At 41.7% G+C, this 14895-nt stretch overlaps 1 protein-coding gene and 1 long non-coding RNA gene across 9 annotated transcripts in view; one reads left to right on the forward strand and one right to left on the reverse strand.

Annotated features, from left to right (window-relative positions):
• Positions 1 to 14895, forward strand: part of STXBP6 (syntaxin binding protein 6) — a 319768-nt gene that overhangs the window by 299817 nt on the left and 5056 nt on the right. For all 8 annotated transcript variants that reach the window (XM_079912942.1, XM_079912941.1, XM_079912945.1 and 5 more), the window contains one exon: positions 10832 to 10989. In XM_079912942.1, coding sequence (XP_079769068.1) covers positions 10832 to 10989 — 158 coding nt within the window. The remainder of the gene's footprint in view (positions 1 to 10831; positions 10990 to 14895) is intronic.
• Positions 1 to 14895, reverse strand: part of LOC307181966 — a 117066-nt gene that overhangs the window by 8735 nt on the left and 93436 nt on the right. Inside the window, exon 2 of the long non-coding RNA XR_013827086.1 lies at positions 7942 to 7991. This is a non-coding gene — a long non-coding RNA (uncharacterized lncRNA). The remainder of the gene's footprint in view (positions 1 to 7941; positions 7992 to 14895) is intronic.

Raw genomic sequence — 14895 nt, forward strand, 5'->3', positions numbered from 1 at the left:
TCAACACCCATTTATGATAAAAACTCGGCAAAAAGTGGGCATAGAGGGAACCTACCTCAACATAATAAAGGCCATATACGACAAACCCACAGCAAACATCATTCTCAATGATGAAAAACTGAAAGCATTTCCTCTAAGATCAGGAATGAGACAAGGATGTCCACTCTCACCACTACTATTCAATATAGTGTTGGAAGTCCTAGCCACGGCAATCAGAGAAGAAAAAGAAATAAAAGTAATACAAATTGGAAAAGAAGTAGTAAAACTGTCACTATTTGCTGATGACATGATACTATACACAGAGAGTCCTAAACATGCCACCGGAAAACTGAGCTAATCAATGAATTTGGTAAAGTTGCAGGATACAAAATTAATGCCCAGAAATCTCTTGCATTCCTATACACTAATGATGAAAAATCTGTAAGAGAAATTATGGAAACACTCCCATTTACCATTGCAACAAAAAGAATAAAATACCTAGGAATAAACCTACCTAGGGAGACAAAAGACCTGTATGCAGAAAACTATAAGACACTGATGAAAGAAATCAAAGATCACACAAACAGGTGGAGAAATATACCATGTTCTTGGATTAGAAGATCAATACTGTGAAAATGACTATACTACCCAAAGCAATCTACAGATTCAATGCAATCCCTATCAAATTACCAATGGCAGTTTTTACAGAACTAGAACAAAACATCTTAAAATTTGTATGGATACACAAAAGACCCCGAATAGCCAAGGAAGTCTTAAGGGAAAAAAACGGAGCTGGAAGAATCAGACTCCCTGACTTCAGAATATACTACAAAGCTACAGTAATCAAGGTGATATGGTACTGGCACAAAAACAGAAACAGATCAATGGAACAAGATAGAAAGCCCAGAGATAAACCCACGCACCTATGGTCAACTAATCTATGACAAAGGAGGCAAGGATATACAATGGAGAAAAGACAGTCTCTTCAATAAGTGGTGCTGGGAAAACTGGACAGCTACATGTAAAAGAATGAAATTAGAACACTCCGTAACACCATACACAAAAATAAACTCACAATGGGTTTGAGACCTAAATGTAAGACCAGACACTATAAAACTCTTAGAGGAAAACATAGGAAGAACACTCTTTGACATAAATCACAGCAAGATCTTTTTTGATCCACCTCCTAGAGTAATCGAAATAAAAACAAAAACAAATGGGACCTAATGAAACTTCAAAGCTTTTGCACAGCAAAGGAAACTATAAACAAGACGAAAAAACAACCCTCAGAATGGGAGAAAATATTTGCAAATGAATCAACGGAGAAAGGATTAATCTCCAAAATATATAAACAGCTCATGCAGCTCAATATTAAAGAAACAAACAACCCAATCCAAAAATGGGCAGAAGACCTAAATAGACATTTCTCCAAAGAAGACATACAGATGGCCCAGAGGCACAGGAAAAGCTGCTCAACATCACTAATTATTAGAGAAATGCAAATCAAAACTACAATGAGGTATCACCTCACAGCAGTCAGAATGGGCATCATCAGAAAATCTACAAACAACAAATGCTGGAGAGGGTGTGGAGAAAAGGGAACCCTCTTACACTGTTGGTGGGAATGTAAATTGCTACAGCCACTATGGAGAACAGTATGGAGGTTCCTTAAAAAACTAAAAATAGAATTACCATATGATCTAGCAATCCCACTACTGGGCATATACCCAGAGAAAACCATAATTCCAAAAGACACATGCACCCCAATGTTCATTGCAGCACTATTTACAATAGCCAGGTCATGGAAGCAACCTAAGTGCCTACTGACAGATGAATGGATAAAGAAGATGTGGTACATATGTACAATGGAATATTACTTAGCCATAAAAAGGAATGAAATTGAGTCATTTGTTGATACGTGGATGGATCTAGAGACTGTCATACAGAGTGAAGTACGTCAGAAAGAGAAAAACAAATATCATATATTAACGCATGTACGTGGAACCTAGAAAAATGGTACAGATGAACTGGTTTGCAGGTCAGAAGTTGATACACAGACGTGGAGAACAAAAGTATGGACACCAAGGGGGGAAAACCGTGGTGGGGTGGGGATGGTGGTGTGCTGAATTGGGCGATTGGGATTGACATGTATACACTGATGTGTATAAAACTGATGACTAATAAGAACCTGCAGTATTAAAAAAACAAAAAAAAAAAACCCAACAAGTAATACTAAACTTTCTTTGGGTTATTTGTATGGAAATATGTCAATATAAATGTTTCAGACATTACATGAAATTTCTAAAAATCTTATATGTTCTGGTATAATGTTATAAGCCATAATTCTAGTTATTACTTTAAAATGTATATCTCAGAAATAACTAAATTTCCTTGTCTATTGCATTATTATGAACTTTCATCAAATCTTTAACTGTGGTCCTTTTTAAGTCTTTTGTCATTTACAGAGAGTTCTGGGTGTATTCTGATGCTTTTGCAAAAATGTTCCTATAAAAGGGTTTCGTCTTCAGGGAATTTATGCAAAAGACTCTGACAAGTACAGGTTTCTGGTAACTGCCTATACTGCTGAACTGAATGAATAAGCATTTTCAGAACTCTAATGGAAAACTGATGAATTCATAAAAGTGCTAACAAAAGATCAAGATGAAAAAAAATTAATTACATGGGACTGAGTGAACTGATGAGGATGATTATAATTTTTGTGACTTTGTTTGAATTTTAAAAAAAGGTAAATAGAAAAAAAAAATAAAATAGATCTCCCTGCCCATTTTTTAAGTTTATGGTACTAAAACCCAAATCCAGTTTTTTTCATAATTGGTTTTCCTTTAAATTAGTTTGGATAAATGGGGCTTTATTGTACAGTTATTCCTAAATGGTCAAACTGATTATAGAATACAAATAGTCCATGCAAAACTATTACCAGATTTCTGTTTTAAAAGAGTGCCCTGAGATGACCATGTTTACTCAACTCCGAGTATAGACTGCCTTAGGTTTATCAATCGTTTATTTTTTAGATGATTTTCCTGCTTTTTTCCAAACATGATGAGTATTTTGCACTTCATATATCTACATGTGTGTTTAATATAGGAAACACCTGCTGAAAATTCTATTTAAATTGACTCTTTACTAGCTATAGAATTAGGAATTTTGATTACCAAGATACAACCTGAAGTCTAGGATGATATAAAGAAATTATGTTTATATTTGTTGGTGTGGTCTGTGGGCTTTTAAAAAAAATCCTCCTTTCTCTTCCATTGTCACTTTTCAATATACCTTATTGTTTTCCCCTCATTTTCCTATACATTTAAATTTATTTTCATTGTTTTCAAACAGTGACTGAACACAACGTTATAGCTTTATCTCAAATTGCTCTCTCAGGAAGGTCTTCTCAATCACTTAACGTAAAATATGCCAGCATAATATATTTTTTAAAGCACATATTGAGCGGAACCAATGTGAATGCAACATCAGTGAAGTAAGACTGGTCTCTGCTCTATTCTCAGAGACTGTAGTTCAAAAAGTAGTTGACATTATTTGCAGTGGTTGACAGCCTCTTAGACTGTTTGAATAAATTTGGGTATTAATGTGCTTCCTGCCTATTTAGAGAGAATTACTGTTCTATCTGCCTCAGGAGACCTTTATTTCCAGATTTAACTCAGCACAGTATGATGGGCCCCAACTTTTGAGTTAAGCATCCTTCTTTACAAGGCATGCCTTGATTTAATGAACATGAGTTCAGCTCTTTCTGAGGTGCACACAGCAAGTATACACAGATCTAAGTGTCTCCTGAGAGCTTCAAGACACTTAGCCCCAAGATAAAAGAGGAGACATGCAAAGAAACTGGGTGGGATTGTGTACTTTTTCCAAAGTTCCTAGAGTGGATGTGGTCTTAGGGAGGTAGAGGGATAGACATTCACTGAGCACCTGTAGGCACTTTGTATACATACATCTTCATCTTAACTTCTACAACAACCACATGAGGTGGAGTTACAGATGAGGAAACTAAAGATCAGAGAACTTAAAACACTCCCTCAAAGTCATTCTGCCTGTTTGTCAAGGTCACAGTGCTTGGCACATAGCATGCACTCAAATGCATAGTTCTGAATACTGAATGAGTCTTTCAGGGAAGCAATTTTCAGCATGCACCAAGAGCCTCAAAAACTGTATGTCCTTTGAACCAGCAGTTTAATCTCGAGGAATTATCAGAGTTATGGACAAAGATTGTGTGTGTGTGCATGTAAATCCAAGAAAGTAACTGCAGCCTCATTTTAAAAGCAAAACTTGCCTAATAATTAGTGATGCTGAGCACCTTTTCATGTGTCTGTTGGCCATCTGTGTGTCTTCTTTGGAAAAATGCCTATTCAGATCCTCTGCCCATTTTTTAATTTTTGTTTTTTATTGTTATTAAGTTGTATGAGTTCTTTATTTTATTAATCCCTTATCAGATATATGATTTGCAAATACCTTGCTCTATTCAGTAAGTTGTCTTTTTTGGGGTTTTTTTGATGGTTTCCTTTCATGTGCAGAAGCTTTTTAGTTTCATGTAATCCCATTTGTTTAATTTTGCTTTTGTTTCCCTTGCCTGAGGAGACATATCCAGAAAGATACTGGTAAGACCAAAGTTAAAGAGCATACTGCCTATGTTCTCTTCTAGGATTTTTATAGTTTCAGGTCTTACATTCAAGTGTTTAATCCATTTTGAGTTGATTTTTGTGTATGGTATAATATAGTGGTCTAGTTTCATTCTTTTGCATGTGGCTGTCTAGTTTTCCCAGCACCATTTACTGCAGAGACAATCTTTTCTCTGTTGCATGTTCTTCGCTCCCTTATGTAGATTAGTTTTTCATGTGTGTGTGGATTTGTTTCTCGGCTCTCAGTTCATTTCCAGTGATCTGTATGTCTGTTTTTCTGCCAATACCATACTGTTTTGATTAAATATAACTTTGCAGTATAATTTTAAGTCAGGGAGTGTGATACCTCCAGCTTTGTTCTTTGTTGTCAGGATTGCTTTGGCCATCTGGGGTCTTTTGTGGTTCCGTATAAATTTTAGGATTTTTTGTTCTAGTTCTGTGAAAAATGTCATTGGGGTTGCATTTAACCTGTAAATTTCTTTGGGTAATGGATATTTTTAACAGTGTTAATTCTTCCAGTCCATGAGCATGGACTATCTTTCCATGTCTTTGTGTCTTCAGTTTCTTTCAACAGTGTCTTACAGTTGTCAATGTGTAGGTCTTTTACCTCCTTTGTTAAATTTATTCCTAGGTATTCTTTTTGTTGCAATGGTAAATGGAACTGTTTTCTTAATTCTACCAGTTATTAGGGAAATTTAAATTAAAATCACAATGAGATATTACCTCATGCCCATTAGAATGGTTATTTTCAAAAAGGTGTTAGAGAGGGTGTGGAGAAAGGGAAACCCTCAGCACTGTTGTTGGGAATGTAAATTGGTGCAGCCACTATGAAAAACAATATGGAGAGTCCTCAAAAAATTAAGAATAAACTACCATATGATCCAGCTATTCCATTTCTGGGTATTTATCTGAAGAATATGAAAACACTAATTCAAAAAGATATATGCACCCCTGTGTTCACTGAAGCATCGTTTATAAAAAGCCAAGATATGGAAACACTAAGAGCCTACTGATGGATGAATGGATAAAGAAGATATGGGTGGGTGTGTGTGTGTGTGTATAGACAATGGAACTCAGCCATAAAAAAATGAAATCTTGCCATTTGTGACAGCATGGATGGACCTTGAGGGTATTATGCTAAGTGAAATAAATCAGAAAGGAAAAAAAAATACAGTACGATTTCACTCATATGTGGAATATTTTTTAAGTTAAAATTAATTTTTAAAAAAATGAACAAGCCAAACAAAAGGAAAACAGATACATAGATACAAAGAACAGAGTAGTGGTTACCAGAGAGGAAGGGGGTCGGAGGAGGATGAAATAGATAAAAAGGGGGTCAACTGTATGGTGACAGATGGAAACTAAGCTTTTGGTGGTGAGCACACTGCAGTGTATAAAGAAGTTGAAATATAATGGTGTGCACGGAAGAAGGAAGGATGGACACTTTTGAACACGCACCCAATAATGAAAAGGGAAATAACTGAATAAATTACAACAGTGTTATGTACCCATTATAAACAGTATTTTCAAAGAATTTTCCATGGCATGGGAAAGTACCCACAATAGGATACAGTATTAAATATATATAGTATGGCCACAACCATGTTTTAGAAAAACATAGACAGAAAAATTACTAGAATAAAATGTACCATAAATGTAAATGTGGTTATCTCTAAGCAATTGAATACTACACGATTTTACTGCCTTTTTATAGTAATATGTATTCTAAATTTTCTATAGTAAATTGTTTTAGCTTGTAATAATGACAAGATGTTTTCTTTTGTATTATGGCGTTAAGAAATGCTTTAGGAACTGCTACACTGAAGTCTTCATTCCATACAGTTAATGCAGACTGTATTAATCTCAAATACAAGAAAATTCCCATGGAGAGCCAATATAACAGTGAGTAAGAGAACTGGCTCTGGAGCTGGGCTTCCTGAGTTCAAAACCTAGCTCTGCTCTTCACTTACTGTGGGATCCTTGGTGCACTGCTAACCCTCTCTCTGTCCGTTGGTGCTCGCGTTGGTAAAAACGGGATCAGTGATGTGCTATCGCATAAGGCTATTGTGAGGAGCAGATGTTAGTAAGTGCCTAGAACGTAGTAAGTGGTCAGGCAACTGCTATTCTTGCATTGGATTTAAAAGCTATTTAACTTCTGTTATTTTTATACCTTGTAGTTGTTTATTTTAAGGCTGGTAACAACAGATTTTTCACCAACTTTCTCTTCGCGTTCACTATAGCAAAAGCATTCCCCTTTTTGCATTTTGTTGTTGACTTAATTCACTGAATTCCTGGCACAATCTCTAGGTGAGATAGCTGGCTTCATTAGACACAGACTAAACCCTTAGTCATTTGGCAGGTTTAGAATTTGAAGACCTAGTTAGATCATGTAACAGCATCAGTCATGCGTCCAACCCTCTGCTAAGCCATGGAGAAATCATTAGAAGGATGATATATTTTTCCTGCCTCTAAGCCAACCAACATTTATTGAGTCTCTCCTGTGTGCCAGGGATTGCAAATACAAAAGTGAGAAAGGCCCAGCCCCTGCCTTCAAGGAGCTCACACTAGATACCCAGCAATTACATGCATTATGATAAATGCACCATTTGAAATAGACACAAGATACTGTGTATGTTGGGGGCAACAATGGTTTAGGGTGGGCTAGACATGACAGTCTTTCCTAGGAAAGGGGTATGAAGTGTACTGAAGCACATAGGAGTAAGTGGGAAGGCTAAGATGAGACTCAGAGTTCACACAGAGGTAGCAGTAAGCACAAAAGCATACAGGTAAAAGAAACATGACACATCTGCGAAAATTTAGGTAATCTGGCAAGGCGTGGGATTGGAGATCGCTAGGGAGAGGAAAAATGGATGAGGTTCTAAGATAAGCTGAGAGTGAGGCAGGGCAAAGTTCTCAATTTTTTCTTGGAAGCAGTGAGAAGATGGTAACAAATTTGCCTTTTTAAAAGTGTACTACAGAAATGTGTGGAAGATGAACCAGAAAAGGTGTGGGGACACCTAACAACAAAAGGCTATTGCTGTATCTCTGAAGGCAAGAGGGACTGGATCCATAGAGAGATAATGAAGCTGGCAAAGAGGGCGGAGAGTAGAGGGCTGGACAGCAGGTGACTTGTAGTTGTATGTGGTAAAAGTGAGGGAGGAATCTGGACTGGGCTCCCAGATTTCTGAATTGAGGAGCAAGCTGGGCAGATAGGGGAGTTATTGACTGAGCAGGGGACCCCAAAGGACAAGCAGGTGTGCTAATGGGGTCAGGTGTAGACATATTGAATTCAAGATGATTTTCGGTGACTCACCTGAAGTTGCCCAGTAAGAAAACGTGGGTCTGGAGCCTCAGCAGTGCAACCTAGAAAAAAGCAAAAATTTGGTCATTGAAGCCATGAGCTGAGTAGAATTGTCCTAGGGAGAGTCTGCAGAATGAGAAAGAGAAGAGGGCCAAGGACAGAACCCTGGAATTACAGCATTTGCAAGATATCAGAGAGAATAGAGCAAGCAAGCGGGAGACCCGAATCTAGAGGAGGAAGATTCAGGATTTAGGGAATGGTCAGCAGAGCGAAAGGTGCCCTCAGGGAATATATAATCCAGCTGGGAAGTCATCGCATCTATGGGTGAAGAAATGAGGTAGAAGAGTTGCCCATGACTGTACTTGATCAGTCACCCAAGAAGGATACAGACAGTTCTTACAAAGTTGAGAAGAGAATGTAATTGACCTGAACCTTGATAAAGGCGATGGGACTTCACTGAGCCTGAAATACAGGTAGACTTGAAACCAGGGGAGGACATTTCAACTGAGGTGATGAGATTTGTTCAAATCCATCCTCGTGGCTGAAAATAACTGAAGGTGGATTTTTTATTGATAGTGGTCAGCAGTGTCATCACTGAATAATGAAGACAGCATTTGGTTCTCTTTTAGTTATAACAACTCTTGGTTAAACAGTATCATATAAAACTGGGTGCAGTGTTGATCTGACGTCTGTACAAGATTAAGAAAGTCATGACAGGAAAACAGTATGGCTCACACAAAGCAGATTCATTCTAGAAACACAGATGTGTCTCACTTTGAGGGCACCATGAGGGTCAGTTCCGATGGGGAGAAAACCTATCCTGGTTATATACCCTCTTGATTTTATGAAAACTAATTCTAAAATCCCTTTGGTTTAATGCAGCTGTTCCTGGCTGTGGAGTTGCAGGTACCCGGCCCCATCTTTTCTCTAGCCTCTGGCGGCTAAGCTGTGGGCATGTGGAAGGAAGCAGGAAGGGGAGATTTTCTTGTGCCCTCCCCCAACTCCTCTGCACCTTCAGTCCCTTCACTGTCTTATTCTTTCCCATTGGCCTGTTCCTTCTTGGGAGCACCTGGCTTGCAATGCAGCTTAGGCAATAACTCTTCATTTACCAAGAGGAATAGGTTTCTTTAGGACAGAAACAGTCAGGCATTACCTTGGGAAATAACCTGTCAAAACCTATCTATGCTGGTGTTCTCACAATTCTGTCATAGTGATTGCTTTCCATGACCAACGCCACACCTGCAGAGAGGAAGGTACAGAATAAGGAAAAGGCATTGGGAAACCAGGTTCCAGTGCTAGCTATGTCACTTCCCTAGTGACATGATCTTGTGGAAGCCCTGAACCTCACCTAGTCTCAGTCTTCTCAGTAGAATTTCTGTGAAAATCAAATGAGACAATATTTGTAAAGATGCTTTATGATTGCAAAATGCTATTCAAATATTAAGCAGTGGTGATAGGCTATAATCATAACCATGATATGAAAGCAAATGGGAACCCAGATTTCTCCTCCTAAATCTGTTCTGAAGACCGAGACAGACCTTCCATTCCAGCCCTTGCAGTCAGCCAGTTTCTCCAGAGCCACACCTCCTCTGTTAATCTGTGCTGACTTATCTTGGCTCCAGTAGTGGTTGAGGCAGCTGAGTAATAGTGAGCTAACTCCATTCTCCTCCCCTTAGTGCAGAGTGGAAGCCCTTGAAATCCACCCCTAAAGAAGAAAAATGGAAAACAATTTACAAAGTGCTTCCTCTGGGGCAGGCACTTTCTTTGCCTGAGATCCTTTTCCACAAACCACAGACTGTTCCCACAGAGGAGAAATGAGGAAGCCTTTGCAGCTGAGACCAGTGGAAATTACGTTTCTATTAAAAGCTGTCTGTGGCTAGATGCATCCATCCCAGGTACAAAGTTAAATGATGTAATAAAAACGTATTCAAAGACACAAAGCTATTACATAAAATGCCATTTAACTAGCTTCCTCTCAGCATTAACAAAATACAGCTATAAATCTCCTTTGGTTGTAATCTGGCAAGTTTCTAGGTCTCCATGGGTTACGCACCTGCCAGTTCGTCACTGTTGGATCTCTTTTCCAGTCCTGGTACCTGGGATGTCACGAATGCATAACCATTTGAAATGTGATGGTTTTCAACTTTCTCAGTATCATCATTCATCAATCTGGGAGTGCCAAGTTCCTTCTAGGACAGGTTTCTGTCACTGTTTTTTACCTGCTGGCTAAGTACAGTGCTGAGGCCCCATATTTCATATACTTGAGATCAGAGGCAAAGAGGACCAACCAACCAGGCCATGGCTCGGGATTCAAGGTTGGGAACTGACATACCTCCTCTGAACTTTGAGACTGATCCACAGCTTCTTATGTGGGGCTATGCATATAGGGGTGAAGGGGTAAAATGGAAGGGAACAGTTGAAAGGAATACAGAGCATCCTATCCGGAGAAGTTCTGTACTCCCAATTTTCCTGTGGTTATCCATCTAAACCCCAGGTCAAGAGGAAATGCTCATATGATCCAGATATGCCTCACTGAACTTGCCTAATTCTATGGACTTGTTAGGGTTCCCATCTACCTTTGCAAGCCAAGTCCTAAATTCAGATGGACCCCGCTCTTCTGAGCCTCACCAAACAGAATGCCGGCAGAACGGAAACGAGTGCTGTCAGCGATGGGGCTGCGAAAGCAGCCTTCAGCACTTGCCCAGGTCCTACCGTCAGTGGGTATTCTTCCTAAAAGCGAGTCAGTCAGACCAAGTCAGAAGAAAAGCCGGCTTGTTTCCTAGACACTCAAGGCCTTTCCAGAGTCTGACCCACCTTGCTTTTTCGGGGTGCTCACCCTGGGTGGGGGTGTCACTGTAGGTCAGCCGAGCCAGCTTCTGATGCTCTTCCTGTCCCCTTTCAGGAAATAGCATCCTCCATTCAGCGGCCGACAGCGTGACCAGTGCAGTGCAGAAAGCGAGCCAGGCCTTGAACGAGCGTGGGGAGCGCTTAGGCCGCGCAGAGGAGAAGACGGAAGACATGAAGAACAGCGCCCAGCAGTTTGCAGAAACTGCACACAAGGTGGGTCCCGCAGCGCGGCCGAGGGCTCAGCTCTGGGTTGTCAGGGAGCTTTGGTGCCCAAAACTTTATTTCAGTATGTTTCCCAGGTGGGAGGGACAAAGTCAAGCCTTTTTGGCCCCTGTATACAGTTTCCTTTTGCTACTTAGTAAGTGCCAGAGTTGGGAAGATTTCTTCTTGGACCTGTTTCTTTGGTTATCTCGTTTCTGCTGTCTCCATCCCTGTCTCTGACCCCGTATCTTTGGGAAATGTGGACCATCTTTACTTCCTACCCAGAAGTTTAAGGCTCCCATTTCTGGGAACAGGATGGGGGTGGGGGCAGGACAGGTGTAAGAATATCCCTCCTCTGTTAGCCAGTGCTTGAAAGAGGACTGTGGGCTCTTGTGCTTACTTTTCCATGCTGTCATGAGCCTCGCATCCTGTGTTCTTATCTCTTTACTATACAAAAAAGCAAATTCTAGTCCCAGGGCACCGCAGGGCTAGTTTCCCCTGTGGAGGGGCCTTGGACCTCCTAAGGCTGACCTGACTAGTGCAGAGCTGCCTGCAAAATTCCCACCTGCCTCTGGGTCCAGAGAATGGTGTTTTCCACATGCCTCAGGTGTACACATGCACTGAAAATGTGCCTTTCTGAAGGGGAAGGGGGAGTTTTTATTGGCAGCCAGCTATCTAAGGCAGTCACAATCCAAAGGAAAGAGAAGCCCTGTTGGTCAGGTGATAAAAGAGGATTTATTACTGTTCTTGTACTTTGGATCAAAGGGCAGCTCCTTTCTGGCTAGTGATTTTGAATTTAGGTTTCCAGAAACAACTTTTGCTGATAATTGTTGGCATGTCAGACTCATGATCTGGCCTTTCAAGATACGCTTTTCAGGTGACCTTTGGGGAAAAAATTAATGTGCTTCAAAAGAAAACCCCGCTTTTGCTGAGGAACCAAGAATGGACAACCTGAAAAGCAACGGGAAAAATCTCCCCAGGTCAGCCAGGCCGGCCCCTTCCCCAGGCTTAAGCCCAGGCCCGACTGCAGATCCAGATCTGAGTGGGTGCATCTAGCCTGCCCTTCCTGCATCCCCTTTGCACAGACCTGTCTCGTTGTGTCATCAATTCCCTATCATGACAGTGTCTTACTGTACTGCTGCCTTAGGGGCCCATTTGGAGTTCAAACCTGGCTGAAAATGCAGGCAGCCCTGCTGGGGGCCAGAGCCTGTCTTGCTGCGGCTGTCACAGAGGGAACAAGCTCAGAATTGTGGTTCCCCTCATCCCTTCTGCAGCCTTCGTGATATAGAAATAATGATGGAGTGGAGATGTTAGAATTCCTACCCAACTTCATTTATAGCAACAGCAACTGTAGTGATTTAAAAGGGGGATGGGCAGTGGAAGTCTGGGGGAACATTTAAAGTGTTGATTTGGAGAAGAGAAGACTACAGGAATTATTTTTTAATTGTCTTCAAGTCTGGGAAGGGCGATACTGCAGCAATTCTTTTTCGTGTCTTGTTATACAGAATAGAGCACTCAGTGGTGCACTGATAACATTCTGCTAAAATAAGAGTTTAGATTAATGATGAGGCCATGAACCAGGTTACCAAGGAAGTCTGTGAAATCATTCTTCCTAATGCGGAGTAGACAATACCTGGAGGTCATCCATGTCACTATCCGCCCCAGAGGAGGTCATACAAACACTGGGTTGGATAACCTAACCAGATGGCCAGAATTCTTGGCCCTGGTCACCCTGTTTCCCTGATACTGTGGCCAAGTTTGCTAGGTAGTTGGGAAGACAGTATGGTATGGTAGTTAACATCTTGTGTTTGATTTAGCAACTCCATGACCTTGGGCAGGGGCTTAATTTCTCTAAGCCCCAGTTTCCTCATCAGTAAAATAGGGCTAACTAATAATAGTACCTTTCTCCTAGGGTGTTGAGAGAATTGAATGCATTCAAACCTATAAATTGGTTAGTACAATACTTGGTGCATATAAACCTCAGTTAATATTAGTTATAATTGTTTCCATAAAAATGGTTTCTGCTGAGCCTGCTCCAATCCATCAAGTGATGAGCACTGTAGAGGGTTGGAGAAATGTGACTGAGGATCCCAGCACAGGGGTGGGGAGGGACTGGTGGTGAAGATTTTGTGCCCTCCAAAGGGGGGGTGGGAGGGCCTCCTGCTGAATGCTGACGCTTTCTAAACACAGAGCAGCCCTTGCAAACAGGACCTGTCAGAACAGAAACTGATTAGGCCCCCAAAGGCACAGGGTTCTCTGGCTTTGACCACTGGGAGGATTGGTACCAGCCAGTTCCCTATTTCCGTAGAGATGGATGCGGCAGGGGACAGTCTCCACTTACTCTGGCTTCCTCTCCTGTGGGTGGCGTAAGGGTTGGGGGGGAGGGGCTGCTAGTGTCTCTTACTGTGTTTGAGGGAGTGGGAGAGAGACACAGTAATAACCAGACTTGCAGTTTTCTAAAACTGCACGTCTGGGATGTGTGCTTATGAATCACCAGCATGGGCAGGATTCCTCAGGAGGAGGTTGACCTCTTGAGATAAGGGGTGGCTATTTTCCCAGGGACCAGGACTCCTGATTTGTCCCACTAGTGTAGGCTGTCTGTGAAGATGTCATTTCACTGGCCAAGCCCCTGCCAGGCCTACTGGTGAGGAGAGAGTTCAGAGATGGAACCCAGGCCTTCCACCACTGCCTCCCCAAACATGGCTCTGTTGACTCATGAAGAGTGGGCTGTGTTTAGACGTCGAGACAGTGCACTTGTTAGAGCCCTGACAGAGAAAGGCAGTGCTGGGTGACAGTTCCTCTGGGCTCCCTGGCTGAACAAGAGCATGCAACCTCAGCTGGAGAGTAGGGCACACCTTCTGGACTGCAACAGAAGAGGCTATCTGTGGCTTTCTCGATTTTCCCAGGACTCCTACAGTGACCCGGGTACATTAGTGAGTGGATCACCTTTGTAGGAGCCTGCCGTCAAGACATGTGGGCGCTTGACTCCTGCAGAGCCAATGGAAATGTGTCTGCAACCCCTCTCCACCGGCTGTGTTCAGCCTGGCTTGGGAAGCGTGGTTCCTTCCTGAGCTATGAGCTTGGTACAGTCTCAGACCTTAGGGAAGTCAAGCTCAGCCACAGAGCAGGCTGCTCACTCTCCTCTGCTTCAGAAAGTGCAGCAGTGCAGTGTGTGCAGTGCTTTGACGCCTGTGTGGGCTGGTGAGTCAGCAGGCGAGAGGGATACCCACACCTAGGCATCCTCAGATGCTGTTTATTTCCCACAGAAAAGAACCGTGATCTGCCCTGTTCTGCACAGGCGCACATTTGTAGGGGAGGGAGTGGTGAGTGGCATTTCCCTCACTGGCAGGGAATGGCTGCCTCTGTCCCTACCACGGTCATCTACTCCCTGTGGGTCTGAGCTAGAAGGGACCTCAAGAGTCCAGGCCTCTTAAAAAATACCCCCTGTATGAGTAACAACTTTTTCTATTATTGTTGTTTTTTTCTATTATTGTTGTTGTTATTTAGATGGAGTCATTTACACAGCTTTGAAAGAGAAAGCTTTCCACGAAACATTAAGAAAACAAAAATATAGCAAAAGGAAGTTTTTAACTTCTCTTCTGTAGGAACTCTGACATCTACATTAATCCATAAGCATTTGAGTTGGAGATGATATTTATAGACAGGAGGAAACTGAGGTACGGGGCAATTGTGACTTCGCGCTCAAGGTCATACAGCAGATTTGTAGCAGGGAAGCAACAGTATCGTGCCTTCCATATTCTAAAGCTTCTAACTCCCAGGAAGTTAAAGAAAAAACAAAACAAAAAGAGGTAGCGTGGAAATGATGCGCCTTTACGCAAAAATACCTCAAATGGCAAAATGTCCAATCCATATGTACTTCTGCAAAGCTGAACTGGCACGGGCCTGCCCGGCTGGGGC

Source organism: Stenella coeruleoalba (genome assembly GCF_951394435.1).
Source record: "Stenella coeruleoalba genome assembly, chromosome: 2".
Taxonomy (NCBI): domain Eukaryota; kingdom Metazoa; phylum Chordata; class Mammalia; order Artiodactyla; family Delphinidae; genus Stenella; species Stenella coeruleoalba.